Source organism: Mauremys reevesii, linkage group 2 (assembly GCF_016161935.1).
Source record: "Mauremys reevesii isolate NIE-2019 linkage group 2, ASM1616193v1, whole genome shotgun sequence".
NCBI lineage: Eukaryota > Metazoa > Chordata > Testudines > Geoemydidae > Mauremys > Mauremys reevesii.
This window is the reverse complement of record NC_052624.1, coordinates 167,010,805-167,026,643: the sequence shown is the minus strand read 5'-3', so window position 1 is coordinate 167,026,643 and position 15,839 is coordinate 167,010,805. Positions and strand designations below refer to the sequence as shown.

The 15,839-nt window shown below is 43.0% G+C and overlaps 1 protein-coding gene across 6 annotated transcripts in view; it reads left to right on the top strand.

Moving 5' to 3' along the window:
* PIGN (phosphatidylinositol glycan anchor biosynthesis class N) overlaps positions 1-13,853 on the top strand; it is a 164,720-nt gene extending 150,867 nt beyond the window's left edge. For 4 of the 6 annotated variants that reach the window (XM_039526035.1, XM_039526037.1, XM_039526039.1 and 1 more), the window contains one exon: positions 13,477-13,853. In XM_039526035.1, the coding sequence (XP_039381969.1) occupies positions 13,477-13,600 (124 nt within the window). In that variant the 3' untranslated portion in view covers positions 13,601-13,853. The remainder of the gene's footprint in view (positions 1-13,476) is intronic. The other 2 variants (XR_005594508.1, XM_039526041.1) reach the window with 2 other exon arrangements.
* The last annotated feature ends 1,986 nt before the right edge of the window (positions 13,854-15,839 follow it).

Genomic DNA, 15,839 nt, shown 5'->3' with positions numbered 1-15,839 from the left:
CACTGGTATGCATAGTAAAGTAGTTGTAATTTTGGAAATTGAAAACTCTAGACCTGATTATTACAATGAAGGTTTTAAAATGGGAAACTGATGAAAGGAGTCGGAGACTGTTTATCAGTAGATCTCTGAAACAAGAGAACCCTTGTGGTGAACTTTGGATCATCACTAGCTTATGGTGAACATTTGGCAGACACTGGCTTTGCAATTAATTTCATGTGAAATGGGGGTTCCTTGGGGTTGGGGGAGTGAGTGGGTGGAAGGGCCAAAGTAGGTAAGAAGCTGAAATTGTGGTAGGTTTAGAATCCACAATCACGGTCTGGAGTAAGGACCCTGGCTCATTCCCATCCACATGTTAAAAATATGTCATGTAGAAACTTTTAATGAACAAAAAAAATGGACATCCCTCCTTTCTATCCATTTGGTTTGTTTTCATTAAAATTCCAGTTTTTATATCTTTTATGTAAGGCCTATGCTTTATCTCTCCTACTACCCGTGATACTGGAGTCAGCTGTTTTTGAGAAAAAATGGTGCTGTGGCTGCCTGACGCTGTTCTGAGCAGGATGGGTTTTCTCCATTTTTCTCTTTTCTTCCTTTTTTCCTCCTTGTCTATATCCTCTCCTCTTCTACCTTTTGTTTCCTTCCTCATTTCCCTGCTTATCTCTCGCCCCTTCCCTTATCCAGCTCTGTTATATGACATTAAGGGTACATCTACACTACGGGACTATTCCGAATTTGCATAAACCGGTTTTGTAAAACAGATTTTATAAAATCGAGTGTGCGTGGCCACACTAAACACATTAAATCGGTGGTGTGCGTCCACGGTCCGAGGCTAGCGTCGATTTCTGGAGCATTGCACTGTGGGTAGCTACTCCGTAGCTATCCCATAGTTCCCACAGCCTCCCCCGCCTCCCCTCCCCCGCCCCTTTGAATTTCCGGGTTGAGAAATTCATTGTCGCGGGTGGTTCTGGGTAAATGTCGTCAGTCACTCCTTCCGCTGGGAAAGCAACGGCAGACAAGCATTTCATGCCTTTTTTCCCTGGATTGCCCTGGCAGATGCCATAGCATGGCAATCATGGAGCCTGTGTAGCCTTTTGTGACTGTCACCGTATGTGGACTAGATGCCGCTGACAGAGGCGATTCAGCAGCGCTACACAGCAGCATGCTTTTGCTTTTGCATGATAGCAGGGATGGTTATCAGCCATATTGCACCATCTACCATACCATAAATTGGTAATAAGATGATTGTGGCTACCAGTCCTTTTGCACTGTTCCATTTGCTGCTGTCATAAGTGCCCCTGGCTGCTCTTAGCCAGGGGCGCAAAAGCCAAAATTGGGAATGACTCCCTGAGTCAATCCCTCCTTTTGGTATCTAAAAATAGAATCAGTCCTTCCTAGAATATGGGCAAGTCCCCTAGAATATGGGCAAGTCCCCTAGTCCTGCCTAGAATATGGGCAAGTGTACTAGAGAACCAGTGTATCATAGAACCAGAGAGCACAGCTGCTCTGTGTCAGATCCTGCAGAAATTATGAGCTGTATTCTATTCACAGGGGGTGCTCCTGCAACAACCCCACCTGTTGATTCCGTTCTTCCCTCAGCCTTCCTGGGCTACCATAGCATTGTCCCCCCACTTGTGTGATGAAGTAATAAAGAATGCAGGAATAAGACACAGTGATTTGTTAGTGAGATATGAGTGGAAGGCAGCCTCCAGCTGCTATGATAGTCCAGACAGGACAGTAAGGAGTGTGTAGGAGAGGAGCCCAGCATCCCTCTGCTAGTTCAGGGGCACTTGAATCTTTTCTTTACACATGAAGGGTGGGGGCTGATGGAGCTCAGCCCCGTTTCTATGACGATGATGGTTATCAGCCATATTGCACCATCTACCATGAAAAATTAGGACCAGGCACCCTTGATCGACCTAACAGATGCTGGTCATCATGGTTACCAGTCCTTTTGCACTGCCCCTTTTGCCAATAGGCTGATGATGAGGACGGGTACCAGTCTTATTGCACCATCAGCCACCCATGGCGGGGCGAAGCAAGGATGTTGGTGTTGAGTGCTGCAGCATCGGGTCTATCTGCAGCATTCAGTAAAGATAGGGTGACATGTTAAAGAGTCAAGAGAGGATTGTTTTCCCTTTCACTTCTGGGGTGGGTAGGGGGGTGCGTAAATTGCCGAGCTATGCCCTGACCCACCGCGGACACTGTGTTTGACCCTAGAAGCATTTGGAGCTCAGCCAAGAATGCAAATACTTTTTGGAGACTGCAGGAACTGTGGGATAGCTTGAGTCCTCCAGTCCATGAGCGTCCATTTGATTCTTGGGCTTTCCGTTACGTTTGTCACGCAGCAGTGCGCTGAGCCCCTGCTATGGCGTCTGTCTGGAGATTTTTTAAAAATGATTTTGAATTTCGTCTTCTGTAACGGAGCGCTGATAGAACAGATTTGCCTGCCCTTACAGCGATCACATCCGCATGGTCCATGCGGGAGCTCTTTCTTTATTTTGATTTTTAACTGCATCGCCACCCGTGCTGATCGGAGCTCCACGCTGGGCAAACAGGAAATATTCAAAAGTTCGCGGGGCTTTTCCTGTCTACCTGGCCACTGCATCCGAGCTCAGATTGCTGTCCAGAGCGGTCAGTGGTGCACTGTGGGATAGCTCCCGGAGGCCAATACCGTCGATCAGCGTCCACACTAACCATAATCCGATATGTTAATACCGATGCTAGCGTTACTCCTCTCGTTAATGAGGAGTACAGAAACCGGTTTAAAGAGCCATTAAAATCGATATATGGTGCCTCCTAGTGTGGACGGTTGTGGCGTTAAATCGGTTTTACGCTCGTAAAACCGATTTAAACGCCTAGTGTAGACCAGGCCTGAGAAGACAGACTGTTGAATAGCACCTGTTGTGATGAGTGTCTCCTTTCTACTTCCCAGGGCAACTGTGTGCCCCTTCCTGTTATCTAGACTTCTGCCCAGCCCCAGCCTTGGTCTTCAGCCCTGATCATCACATTCCAAGACACTCACCTTTATATTGAGAGGGCCTTCCTTACATCATATTGCCCTTGGCCCCATTCTCATTAAGCCTTTCCTCCAGACATCTCTACCCTTCTTTCCATTGCCATGACTGTATTCCCATCCCAACCCTTCTGTCTAGACCTCTCTTCTTTCTAAGCATTGCCACATCTTGATCCTGTCCTATTACTATACAGCAACGCTGCATACTATTCCCTTACACATATTTAACTTATAGGATCTCTCACCTGAAGCCCAAAACCCCACAGTTATTTTTTCTGAATTAGCCTCAGATGAAGTAATTTTGTATTAGCTATTACCAGTCATAGATTGTAACCACAGACTCAGTCAAGTATGTGGCACTTTAGCATGTAGATATTAAGACTTTCCCCACTGTCACAGCTTGAATACTGCCTTTCACTCTGGAAATTTTTGTTCCTTTTTTAAAATAACAACATTATCCCAGCATTAAACTAATTTTCCAAGCAGAGCTGCCTCTGCATCACTGCAGTACTAGTTGCTGATATCCTCAGATATATTGGCAGAGTGCCAGTATGTGATAACAATTGGACTAGCATTGCTTTTAATTGGCTAGAGCAGTGCACTGTATTTGGGGCATGATTTTTTCCTCTTTCAAATCTCTGATATTTTAGCTAAGAAGTACAGCCATTCAGTCAGTGTAGTGCAACATGCAAGGAATGGATATAGTACTACGTACACTTCCTTTCTTTACAAATGCATGAAGGAACCAATCTCTGGTATTTTTTAAAGGGCTGGCACTATGGAGAAAAGAAAGCAGCTAATACCCTGAAACTGTAGTTTGACTTTATCTATTGCATTTAGTAGTCATGTGTGTATTTCAAAGATAACTTTGAAAGAGTCCTTCATCTGTAGCCTAGAAATAGTGTTAACTAACAGTCTCTTGTGATGGAAAGGAACCAAAAAAAAAAAATCATTTTTTTGTGACACTAGTTCCCTTGGAGACAAGTCCTGGTCTGGTGTAAGCAGCTATGCAATAGTATGTATTTGCCTCTTATTGCCATTTAATCTGACTGTGCTGAGTCAGCTGATGCTGGAGAGGATGGTCAATCCCAGAGCAAAGCGGGGAGAGAGTGGCGTTATTCTTCACTCTCAAGTCCTGGACAGGGAGTTTCTTAGAGGCCCAGAAGTTCAAATAAATTAGCTTTCTGCCCCATCAAGCAGCCCCCTATGTCCTAGTCCTTCCCATTCCTTGTGCTGAGCTCATTTATTTTACTGCACTAAGGCTGTAATAATGCCTGTGGAGCTGCATCTGGGCAAGAAAGGAGGTATCCAAATTATTGGATACAATCGGTATCCAAGTGCCCATATTATGAAAAGTAGAAAATATTTTATGCAGGTGGCTATTACTGTGTCAATTCTTCTCCCCTCTATAATTATTGGTCACCAGGGATACGGGGATCCTTCAGTTAGATTGTGCCTTGTCTTCTATTTCAGAGCTGTCACCTGGGCGTGACTGGAGAATCTGTGGTGTGCAGTGTTTCTCCTTAGCTACGTATCAGTCAGTTCAGGGAATTAATGTCCTGTGCTTCCGCAACATCATCTCTTAGCAACCAGGTGTGTCAAAGCCTCTGACTCAATCTTTGAGCAGTAGGGAAGAATAAAGTGACTGCATAAGTGCAGTATTGCCATCACCGAGCATTGAGAAATCATGAATCAGGCTCCACACAATGTTGAAATTGGCTTAAAAATTATTTCTGAAATAGTAAATCTTATGTTTCTTTATGTGGTTTCTGCAAGGGCTAGAAACTTTCATTTTTCTTTTCCATGAAAGCCAAAATTCTCACATAATCACAAGACTCCAGGGGCTAGGGCTTTAAGAAAATCACCTGAGATTTGTGATAAAATCACAAGAACTGGCAACACTAAAGTGCTATAGGGCTGTCCCTGAGCAGGATTGTGCCTATATCTGGGGTGGGGAGGGGGTCATACAGTCCATCAGTGCTGGCAAGCACCACACCGTGGAGGCAGGTAGGGCTAGGATTCAGCTTTTAGTTTATAATGTTGAGAAAAGTTGTTTTCTTGCTTTTTGAGTGTGATTGTTTTGTTTTTAATTACAGTACTTTCTTTTGCCACACTGAAACTTAGAACAAGTATATAATACAGACAGCCGGATTAGCCAGGGTTAGGAGTTTCTCCTGAGAGGGAGTCATGTTATCTGGATATTGCAAGTGTTCCTGTGAACGGCAGAGTCCAAAGTGTGCTGACCGGGATGTTAAGTAATGCCGTGTGCACTTTGACAAAGCAGATTTAACATTATCAGCTTCTGAACTTGCACATTCTCTGTAGAAGCATAGCAGGGGCATAAAACATGTAGTATAGTGTCTGTTTAGCTAAAATGGGGGGTGGGGAGGAGTATTTTCTTTACAGAGAAACAATATGAGACAAATGGCTCCTCGTACATAATCTAAACCTTCAGTGAGTTGCCATTTATTTCACTTTAGGAAGTACTTATATTTTAATTACAGTATGTGTGATTGGTAGCTTGCACAGATCCAATCTGCAGTTTTATGAGACTTGTAAAGTAGGGTGCTCAGTTGGACTGTGATCACTGAGTCCTCGGCTATATGTGCTAGTTGATTTTTTTTCATTTATACATATTTTGAGCAATATAAAGTCTGGCAATTATTATCTCTTATTTAATTGAAATGCAATAGAAAAAAATTGGTATGGTAGAAGTTGGATCAGTTTTGGGTAGACCAACTCCTGCAGGTATTCATAGCCCGGTGTTTGTAGATTTTCCTTCTCAATGGAAACCTTGGTAATAGTTTTATTCTTCCATTCTGGTCAGTGTCCAGGCTTTCCAAGTTAAGATCCAGTGTTTCTACACTTCACAGAACTAAATTATGCCCCATTGGTTTCAAGTCTTGAACTGAGGTCGTCACAACCTTGGGGGGTGGGGGGTGTCTTAAAAATTGATTGCATCAGGATGGTGAGCCTCACTGCTCTTTCACTGCTACAGTGTCAAATAAAATGGGTCCTTAGGCAAAAATTCCAGATCATTAAACGTCCAAGTGGTCCATGGAATCCTTTTTGTAAATAAACTCAGACTTCATGGAATTTGAAGTTAACCTGCCCTTTCTGAAGAACCATCTGTGTTGAGAGATAGAAAGAGAGAGGAGATGGAGAAATAGATGCACCAGGAGGTAGGGATGTCTATAAAGACAAAACACTAATGTTTTCAATAGTCCTTTTGCAAAAGTATTGATGTCTCTGAATACCATAGTAAACATAGGTGAACAGTCATTTTTATAAATCCTTAGTTTGAAATGTTAATGAGTTTAGAAAACTCATCACATCTGTTGATGATTGGTGGTTTACCTCAAGAACTACTACACTAAATCACTGCCTGTCACTGTTACTATAGTCTTTGTTCTAGATAACTAAAACTCAGCTGCCATAAATAGCCATATAACTAAGGTCTGTGTGCTCAATGGCAATCTGGCTTTAACTTTTGCATCATGGATCTGTAGCAAACTAAAAGTCCTGCAGCTGCTTCACTTAGAATTAAAAAACAATTTATCAATGAATAGCACAATCAGTATCAGAGCCTTTATTGACTGGTAATAAATTTAGTGTATTTAATACTGTCTCAACATTTCCAGTGTGCTAAAGATTTTGTATTGACAACCCATAATTTATCATAGTACTTGCCAGAGGAGAAGCTGGAGGATTTGGTAACTAAGTACAAGACAGTAGCTGGGGCATTTGAAATCATGCAAGGTGAGGGAAGTTCTGATTGTGTGTGATAAACATATTAGCTGGATGCTTCTGCTAAAATGATCAGCACTGAGTTTAAGTGCTGATGCTTAAATTGTCATCTCTAGGTTTGAGTTTAATATACTGTTGAGACCAAAAATCACCTCAGTGCCATTGTTTCAGACTGTATAAAGCAATGTTTATCACTTTACATCTGGTTCATTTTGAGGTTTCCCTCGCAATAGTGAGGATAAGAAATAGAGTTTGTCAAGTAGTATCCTTGTGGGTGCTCCACTTCAAGCGTGCCTGTGCCGTGCTCCTTTGATCAGAAATTTTTAGTAGCTGTGCCCGTTTGGCCTGTGCATGCACTTTGCTCCCTGTGCTGAGGCTATATGGGGGCGTGCAGGCCAACTGCTCAAAGTTCTTTCTTAGCTACCTTTGACCTGAGAAGGAATCTCCTATGTGCCTATTCTCTAAGACTTAGTTTTTTCTCAGATAGATACCTTATAGTGTTATAGTTGATGGAACAATTGTTCCTGTTTTTTTCTTTCTGAAAACAAAAACAAAACTTTTCATTCACAGAGATAATTATATAATTAGGAGATTTTTTCTTCTAAGGGTTAAATTTTTGTTAGTTTTGCTCGGAATGCCAGGCTCTCCAGGATTCAAGAGGTGCCTCTCCTGTTGGGAGGCGATTCGAATAAGTGACAGACGCTCCATTGTCTGGGTGATACTCATATCCCCAGTATGTGCAAGATCTGCACTTCCTTCAAGGGTAGATCCTGAAAAAGTAGAGAATTAAAGCTTGCTCCATCATTAGGAGTTTTAACTTATGTCCAGCTTTGGATCGAGGAGCAGAGAATCTCCTGTACATAGTTCAGCTCATGCCTGATCTCCATTGATATCTCTGTCACTGGAGACTGGTAGAGAGGTAGGTGGTACTGTGGAACCAGGCACATTTACATTACCAAACTCCTGATCTACATCTGCCACTAAGCAGAAGCAGGTAAGGAGTATATCTCCAAGAAGCTCTCAGTCACCATCTTACAAGAAGACTACAAATAGTTCAGATCCCCAGGGGTGTTCAGTGAAGACTCTGTGTGAGGCCAGTACTGCAGAGGCAAAGAGGTGTAAATAATCTAAAACAGACTCACTACTGAGTTTGTATACCCATACCGGCAGAGATAGGGTTGAAAAGATCAAGCCCATCCCTGAACAACATTCAGTACTGATAAGAAAATTAATGATACCAAAGACAGCTCATCTACCTATGGTACCAAGGGAATCCCATACCAAGCACTCGGTACCAGCTGCATCAGTACTGAAACCATCTTCCACAGGTTCCCACTTGGTCCAGTCTTTGTTACCATCAATACCACAAGAGTCTAAATATCCTAATGATCTGATGATCTCTCCTGAGCCAGAATTTCCTCTCTTAACAAGCGTAGGGGATTTGACAATGTCAAGATTTCTAGGTCACCAAACCCTCTATCATGTAGAGCACCGCACTCACCCTCATCTACTCTGCAAGCCAAAGAGCTATCTCCCTGCTTAGAGAATGTGGAAGAGTACTCATCAAACTCAAATTTTGGTGTAGGGCTCCCTTACCTATTCTAGGACACCTCACTTTCCCTCCATCCTGACATATTCCAGGAGAAGAAACCTCAGATGACACTCACATGGCCGGACAAAGATGGCTGCCTCCACCTATGCCATTTGTGCCTCCTCAGTAGCCTTGCTGGGATCCATGGGCATGCTGTCACTAACAATCTACACTGAGGTCCTCACAACACCGGAGGGAACAGAGAAGAGCCCATTCTCCTGAATCCCCTTTACCATCACCTGTGCCAGAGGAAGAGACCTTTGAGGAGCAAGAGGCAAGGGCCGATAAGGAGGTGACACCACTTACTAATATTTCCTCCTCATCTCCTGATGAAGTTATCATGTCTTCACCACCTTCTATTGCAGATGAGGTCAAGCAGTTTCAGGATGCTGACAGACTGCAGAGTCCCTTTGAGGGGGTTCAGGAGTAACAACATAAACTCCTAGATATTTGACACACTTCGACATCTTTGAAGATTGCTATTCCAGTGAATGAAGCTCTTATGGAGCCTGCTAAGATGGTTTGGAAAACCCCTGCTACCGCACTGCCTATTGCAAGAGAGTGGATAAAAAGTATTCTGTTTTAGCTAGGGAACTGGAGTTTCTATTTTCTATTTTTTCACCCAGCTCCAAATGCCTTAGTGTTGGAGACCATTAATAAATGATGCAGACAACATAACTCAAAGTCCAACTTGTACATAAAGGACCACAAGAGGCTCAGTCTTTTTGGTCGTGAACCCTGTGCTTCAGACACACGTCAGTTCAGGATAGCAATCCATCAAGTGCTCATGGCCAAATATGACTACTTAAATTATAACATTCAATTTTTTTATTGAGCATCTGCCAGAAGGACATCAGAACCAGTTTAAAAACATTATTCAAGAGGGTCAGCTCCTGGCAAAAACATTGCTCCAGGCCTCCTTAGATGTGGCAGATATTGCAGCACAGTCTATCTCCACTGCAGAAGGCATGAGAAGAGCATCTTGGCTACAACTGTCAGGCTTTCTAAGAGAGGTTCAGAGTACTGTCAAAGACCTCCCCTTTGATAGTTGCAAGCTCTTGGACTCAACGGATCCATCTCTCCACACTTTAAAGGATTCGAGAACCATACTGCAATCCCTAGATATTTACACTCCTGTAAATAAAAGGAGATTTAGTAGGTCCAGATAGCACAAAGAGCACATCCAGCCCCCTAGTCAACATATCATAAACCCTCTGTACCCCCCAGTCAATAGACGAAGATATTTTAAAAAGAAACCTCCTTCATCTTCAGCTACATCTTCTCAGCCATCCATGTCCTCCATGCAACAGATTTAATGGCTTGGTCAAGAGTCTTAACCAGTAATAGTTAATCAATCTATTAATCTAATAGAGAACCAATAGCTAGTAGCTCAAAAGTATGTTTCATAAGGCAATTAAATACTATTTTCAAGTCAGAGCTTGGAGTAGGATTGGTAATCATAGAATCATAGAATTCAAGATCAGAAGGGACCATTATGATCATCTAGTCTGACCTCCTGCAAGATGCAGGCCACATAAGCCGATCCACCCACTCCTTAAGCAAGCGACCCCTGCCCCATGCTTCGGAGGAAGGCGAAAAACCTCCAGGGCCACTGCCAATCTACCCTGGAGGAAAATTCCTTCCCGACCCCAAATATGGCGGTCAGCTGAACCCCGAGCATGCAGGCAAGACTCTCCAGCCATACCCTCTGGAAAAAGGCTAACAATATCCTTTCATTGACCCATTGTACTAATTACCAGTGTGGCACTTAATTGACCTATTGACTAAGCCCGTTATCCTATCATACTATCTCCTCCATAAACTTATCTAGCTTAATCTTAAAGTCATGGAGGTCCTTCGCTTCACTGTTTCCTTCGGAAGGCTGTTCCAGAATTGCACTCCTCTGATGGTTAGAAACCTTCGTCTAATTTCAAGCCTAAATTTCCTGACTGACAATTTATATCCATTTGTCCTCGTGTCCACATTAGCACTGAGCTGAAATAATTCCTCTCCTTCCCTGGTATTTATCCCTCTGATATATTTAAAGAGTGCAATCATATCTCCTCTTATCCTTCTTTTGGTTAAGGAAAACAAACCGAGCTCCTCAAGTCTCCTTTCATACAACAGGCTTTCCATTCCTCGGATCATTCTAGTGGCCCTTCTTTGTACCCGTTCCAGTTTGAATTCATCCTTCTTAAACATGGGAGACCAAAACTGCACACAATACTCCAAATGAGGTCTTACCAACGCCTTATATAACGGGACTAGCACCTCCTTATCCCTACTAGAAATACCTCGCCTAATGCATCCCAAGACCGCATTAGCTTTTTTAACGGCCGCATCACATTGATCAACCAGGACTCCTAGGTCCTTCTCCTCCTCAGCTTATAACTAAGCTGTGTCCCCAGCTTATAACTAAAGTTCTTGTTAGTCATCCCTAAATGCATAACCTTACACTTCTCACTATTGAATTTCATCCTGTTACTAATACTCCAGTTTACAAGGTCATCCAAATCTCCCTGGAGGATATCCCGATCCTTTTCCGAATTTGCAATACAGCTGCAACATCTTACTCCACTTCCTTCCTTTTGGATGCTGTAAGACCTTGTTCATTGGTTGGTTGAGACTCTTTACCAATCCTACTCCAAGCTCGGACTTGTACATAGTATTTAATTGCCTTATGAAACATACTTTTGAGCTACTAGCTATTGGTTCTCTATTAGATTTATCAATAAAGGCAGCCTTTCTGGTAGCAATCATTTCTGCCTGAAGGGTGGGAGAATTGGGGGCTTTAATGGCAACTCTCCCCTTATATGGTGTTCAAGACCTCTCATTTACAGGCATGTCCAAGATTTTTACCTAAGGTGTCCACAGAATTTTATATTAAACCATTCATCTCCCAAACAAAACTGCACTGTACTGGCTGTACTGTATGGCTCCATACTGTATTCCATACCCTAGGTATCAGGAGGGCATTAGCCCTGTACTTAGATAGGACTGAACCATTTAGAAGATCTAGACTATTTGTATCCATTGCAGAGAGAAGCAAGGGTTTGGTAATTTCGAAACAGAGGTTATCAGAATGGATTTCTGGTTATATTAATATTTGTTATGACAGAACTCATGTTCAAGCCTCTTTCAGAGTGATCTATGTCTATAGCCTTACTTAAGGATGTATCAGTTGCAGACATCTGTAGAGCAGCAAATTGGTCATCTGTTCATATCTTTTCTAATCATTATGCTTTGGTACCTGCGGCAAAATCAGATGTTGCTGTGGGCAATGCAGTTCTCTCTTCTGTATTGGACTCTGCTCCAAATCTCTCACGTGGGTGTACTGCTCGGGAGTCACCTGAAGTGGAGTCCCACAAAGGGACTACTCAAAGAAGGAGAAGTTACTCCCTTTGAGTAGTAACTAAAGTTCTTTGAAAGATGTTTTCCTTTGGGTGCTCCACTACCCACCCTCCTTCCTGTCTGCTTTGGAGTCTCCCTTGTGGGTTTTTGCAGTGGAGAAAGAACTCAGGGTGGTTCTCCCATACAGCCCCAAATAGCCTTAGCATGAGGCACGGGGTGCATGCGTGGGCTGAACAAGCACTGCTACCAAAAATCTCTGGTCACAGGCACACCATAAGTGGAGCAACCACAGGGACACACATCTCAAAGGACTCCAGTTACTGTATGACGTGATTAACCTCTGTTTGTTTGTTTTTTTTAATCATGAGAGCTTAAACTCTGGAGTACAGTGCTGTGGCAAGGGCTGGATTCTGCAGTAAATTCCATGATTATGGAATACACGGAGCTGTACTTATAATCCTGGGGAAAGAATATGAAGATAGCCACATCAGATTCACCGCTCCTCCCAACCTGATTTGTATTACAATAGCATCTGGAGATCCCAACTGAGATAACAATCCCATTGCATGAGCCCTGTGCAAACTTACAAAACACTGCCTGCCTCAAAGATCTTACAATCTAAATAGACAAGACAGGCAAAAAGTGGGAGGTGACGTGGTGGCACAGAAAGGTGAAGTGACAATGTCACAAAATAGGTCAGTAGCAGAGCTAGGAATAAAGCCCAGGTCTCCTGCTCACAATCCAGCAACCTTTGCCCTCAACCACACTAGTTCCAAAACATTGGGAAAGTTTGATTCTTGATTCAGGCTTCATAGCTGGCCATTGTTTCCCTAATGGACGGACTCCAAATTCCAGATCTGAGCTCCTGAGAATTTTGGGAAGAGCTGGATTTGAATTTAGTAACCCAAACCCAACTGTATTATTCAAGATGTAGATATAGAAATGCTCACTGTGACTGATAGTAATCACCCCAAACCTCTGGAAAAAACAGACATTTGGAGCTGTGTGGATTCCTTAACTGTCAGGACCACTTAAATCTTTTTAAAATTAGTGTTTATCTTCAGTTAATATCTTTTTATTCCTTTTCCAGCAGATTTTCCCCTTTACATGCTTATTTCTAGCCCTGATACTATCACACGTATGCATGTTAGAGGTACAAAAAGAGGTGAGCATGGGTCTCACTTGGCAACTAGCCAAGGACCTAAATACAAATTTTAAAAAATCTTAAATGCTATCAGAAGTATGAAACCTGCAAGAGGGTTAGTGTTTCTGCTAGACTATCTGAGAGCAAAGGGAATGATTGTGCAGGAAAAAGACACTGGAGAGATGCTAAACTACTTCTGTGATGAAGTCTGACACAAGCCAGTGGGGGAAATGTCTTCAAAGAGTAGTTCTGGGTTAGGTAATAAATTTTAGGTACTGTTAAGTTAAGGAGTCAGAACAAAGTGATAATTTAAATTGCAGTGAGTCATCAGAGCTGTATAATGTTCATCCAAGAGTGCTGGAGGAACATGAAAGTGAAGTAGATGAGCTACTAATAGGAATATGAACCAAAGAGTAGCCAATTTCATATATGTAGATAAAACATCTCTCTTAAAAATACACTGTATCATCTCCTTGGAATTGCTCACCTCTAAGCCTTACTAAAAATACATGATTGGACCCATAATTACGTAATAAAATTGTTACCAAGGCTACTTGACTAATGTAGTTTTCTACTACAAGGGTTTAAAATATTTTTGTCTTATCTGACCTGTAACATTCTCTGTTGCAGCATTAGCCACTATGTCCTTGTGATGGTTTTCACCATCTTCATCATGCTGCTGAGTGGACTGGCCCAGCTGCTCACTACAAAGAGAATTGAACTTTGGGGAAGAACTAAACGACATTCCATGTGACAGAGCTACAAGTGTTGTTTTTGCTACTTGAATTTTCACCCTTACCGTGAGCCAGTGTCCACCTGTAGATGTAAATAGTTAATGGACTGGAGTGCCAAAATCCTGTTGAGAGATTTTCTACTTTCCTGTGATTGAGATTATGCTTAGAAATTGACATTTCGAGATCAGCTGGGGTAAAATAGTCTTTAATTTTATTCCTTAAATATATTTTTTGCAAATAAAAAAAGTGATTAAGTCCTGGTTTAAAACATCAGCAACCATCTTGATTGTATTTTTCTTTTACTATAACTCATCTTCCAGCATTTATATCACACACCTGCAAAATCTTGGCTCTCATCCCATGCCTAGCACAGCCTTTACATAAGAGCCTTACAGAGACAAACACAATAAGGTAAATGTGAACAGAACAGTGCTTTGTGATATTATACATCATAGAAGATATGCATCAGGGTAACTGAGGTCACCTCAACTTTCACTAGCTGTGAATGTGTGAGAATAGGTGGAAGCAGCAATTTGGGATTGGTAATTGTTGAGTTGATACTCACTTTGCATATGATGTCCACTCTGCCACTCAGATGTTTCCTCCTCTGCCAACATTTGCAATCAGCTCATGCACAAAATGATCACCTGGTTAACAGCTATGCAAGACACCAACACAAAGGCATACCACCAAGTATGACCATGAGACATCTGAGTGCATCACCAGACAGAACCACCTAAATGCTCTGTCATCATGGGCCCTCTATAGTACCTGTTTGTTTCAAATCTGCTGTGGGTCATAGGAACTGTCCTGTGACATTCCTCCTCCAACAGGTAGAGCAGGTAGACCCCAGGACCACAAAGTAACCAGAATCTGCACATACAGTTCTGGGCTTCATCACCCATTGAGCTCTGCTATTGTATGAGTCAAAAAAGAGTTGTATACACAGTTGTCAGAGAGCAAGGTATCTTTCATATTTGAAATCCCACATTACAGGAGGTCTTGGGGATTATACATGTCTACACACACAGTACCACTTCAAATAGGACACCCCCACAGATTACAAACACACATTTTCTTATTAATCCCAACACACAACAGCATCATTGACAAATCACACTACAGGATAGCACCACATCACAGCTCTGAATTGCAACCAGAACTCACAGGACCCATAGCAGATGCATGCCACAAACAGTGCTGGCAAGCAAGACCAAAGTATGCCAGATGTTCATCCTAGGGACAGTTCCATTACCCCACCCCCAGCTACCTGGCACTTGGCTATGGCCATGCAGCCATCTATGACTCTGGAAACTAGTCATCCCTGCAGGAAGGCTGGTTGGAAGTAACCAGCTACAAACATCCATTTGCTTGTTGGATGCCACTAAACGTCTTACCGGGGGCCTGCAGTCATCTATATGACTTCAAAAATGCCACTCAACAGCAACAAGATGCTGGGGATAAAGAGTCATTCCAGGGATGACTACTGATCTGGTGACTCCATCGGGCATGTCCCCACCACACCATCAAAACAAGGATGCAAGTACAGTTGGCCAATGCCCCAGGCAACACTCTGTGTACAGCAAGGACCAGACGGTATATACAAGGAATGTGTTGAAATGCCCACCACAGCTAGCTGTTTCACACAGCGGGGTCGAAGAACAAAAAGAAGCAGATATGATGCAGATGATGGCTAGATGTGGGAGCCCACACACACACGACTCCCTTGATATGCTGAGCTGCTGCTCTAGAGAGCTACCCCACATCAGCCACTTAGCACATCATTTGGAGGGACAGACGAGGGAACAATCTATTTGTATAAGAAGAGGAGCTACACACAACCATTGTCCCAAACCAAGCCCTGTCAGACATGCCTACCGAGGCATCACATGGCCTGACAATGACCTCCTGAGAACTGTGTCCACAGCCCGCTTTCCACTCCATCTACGTCTGGACCGCCTTGCATGCCACAGCCTCCACCTCCAGGCCAACATTCTTTCCATGGCCATTGTTACGGTTTGTAACGGGCCAGCTTAACCTGGTTACTGAAGAAATTTCTCCAGCCCACCTGTGCCATGTTAACAGCCTGGATGGGGCCTACTGGAGGGCAGCAGGAAACTGCAGTGAAAGGCAAGGTGAGCTCAGGAAACTGCAGTGAAAGGCAAGGTGAGCTCAGGAAACTGCAGGGAGTGGGAGAGGCTCCAGCCAGGAAGATCAGCCTTCTGATTTTGACTACTCAACTCCCCAGATAGAAGGAAC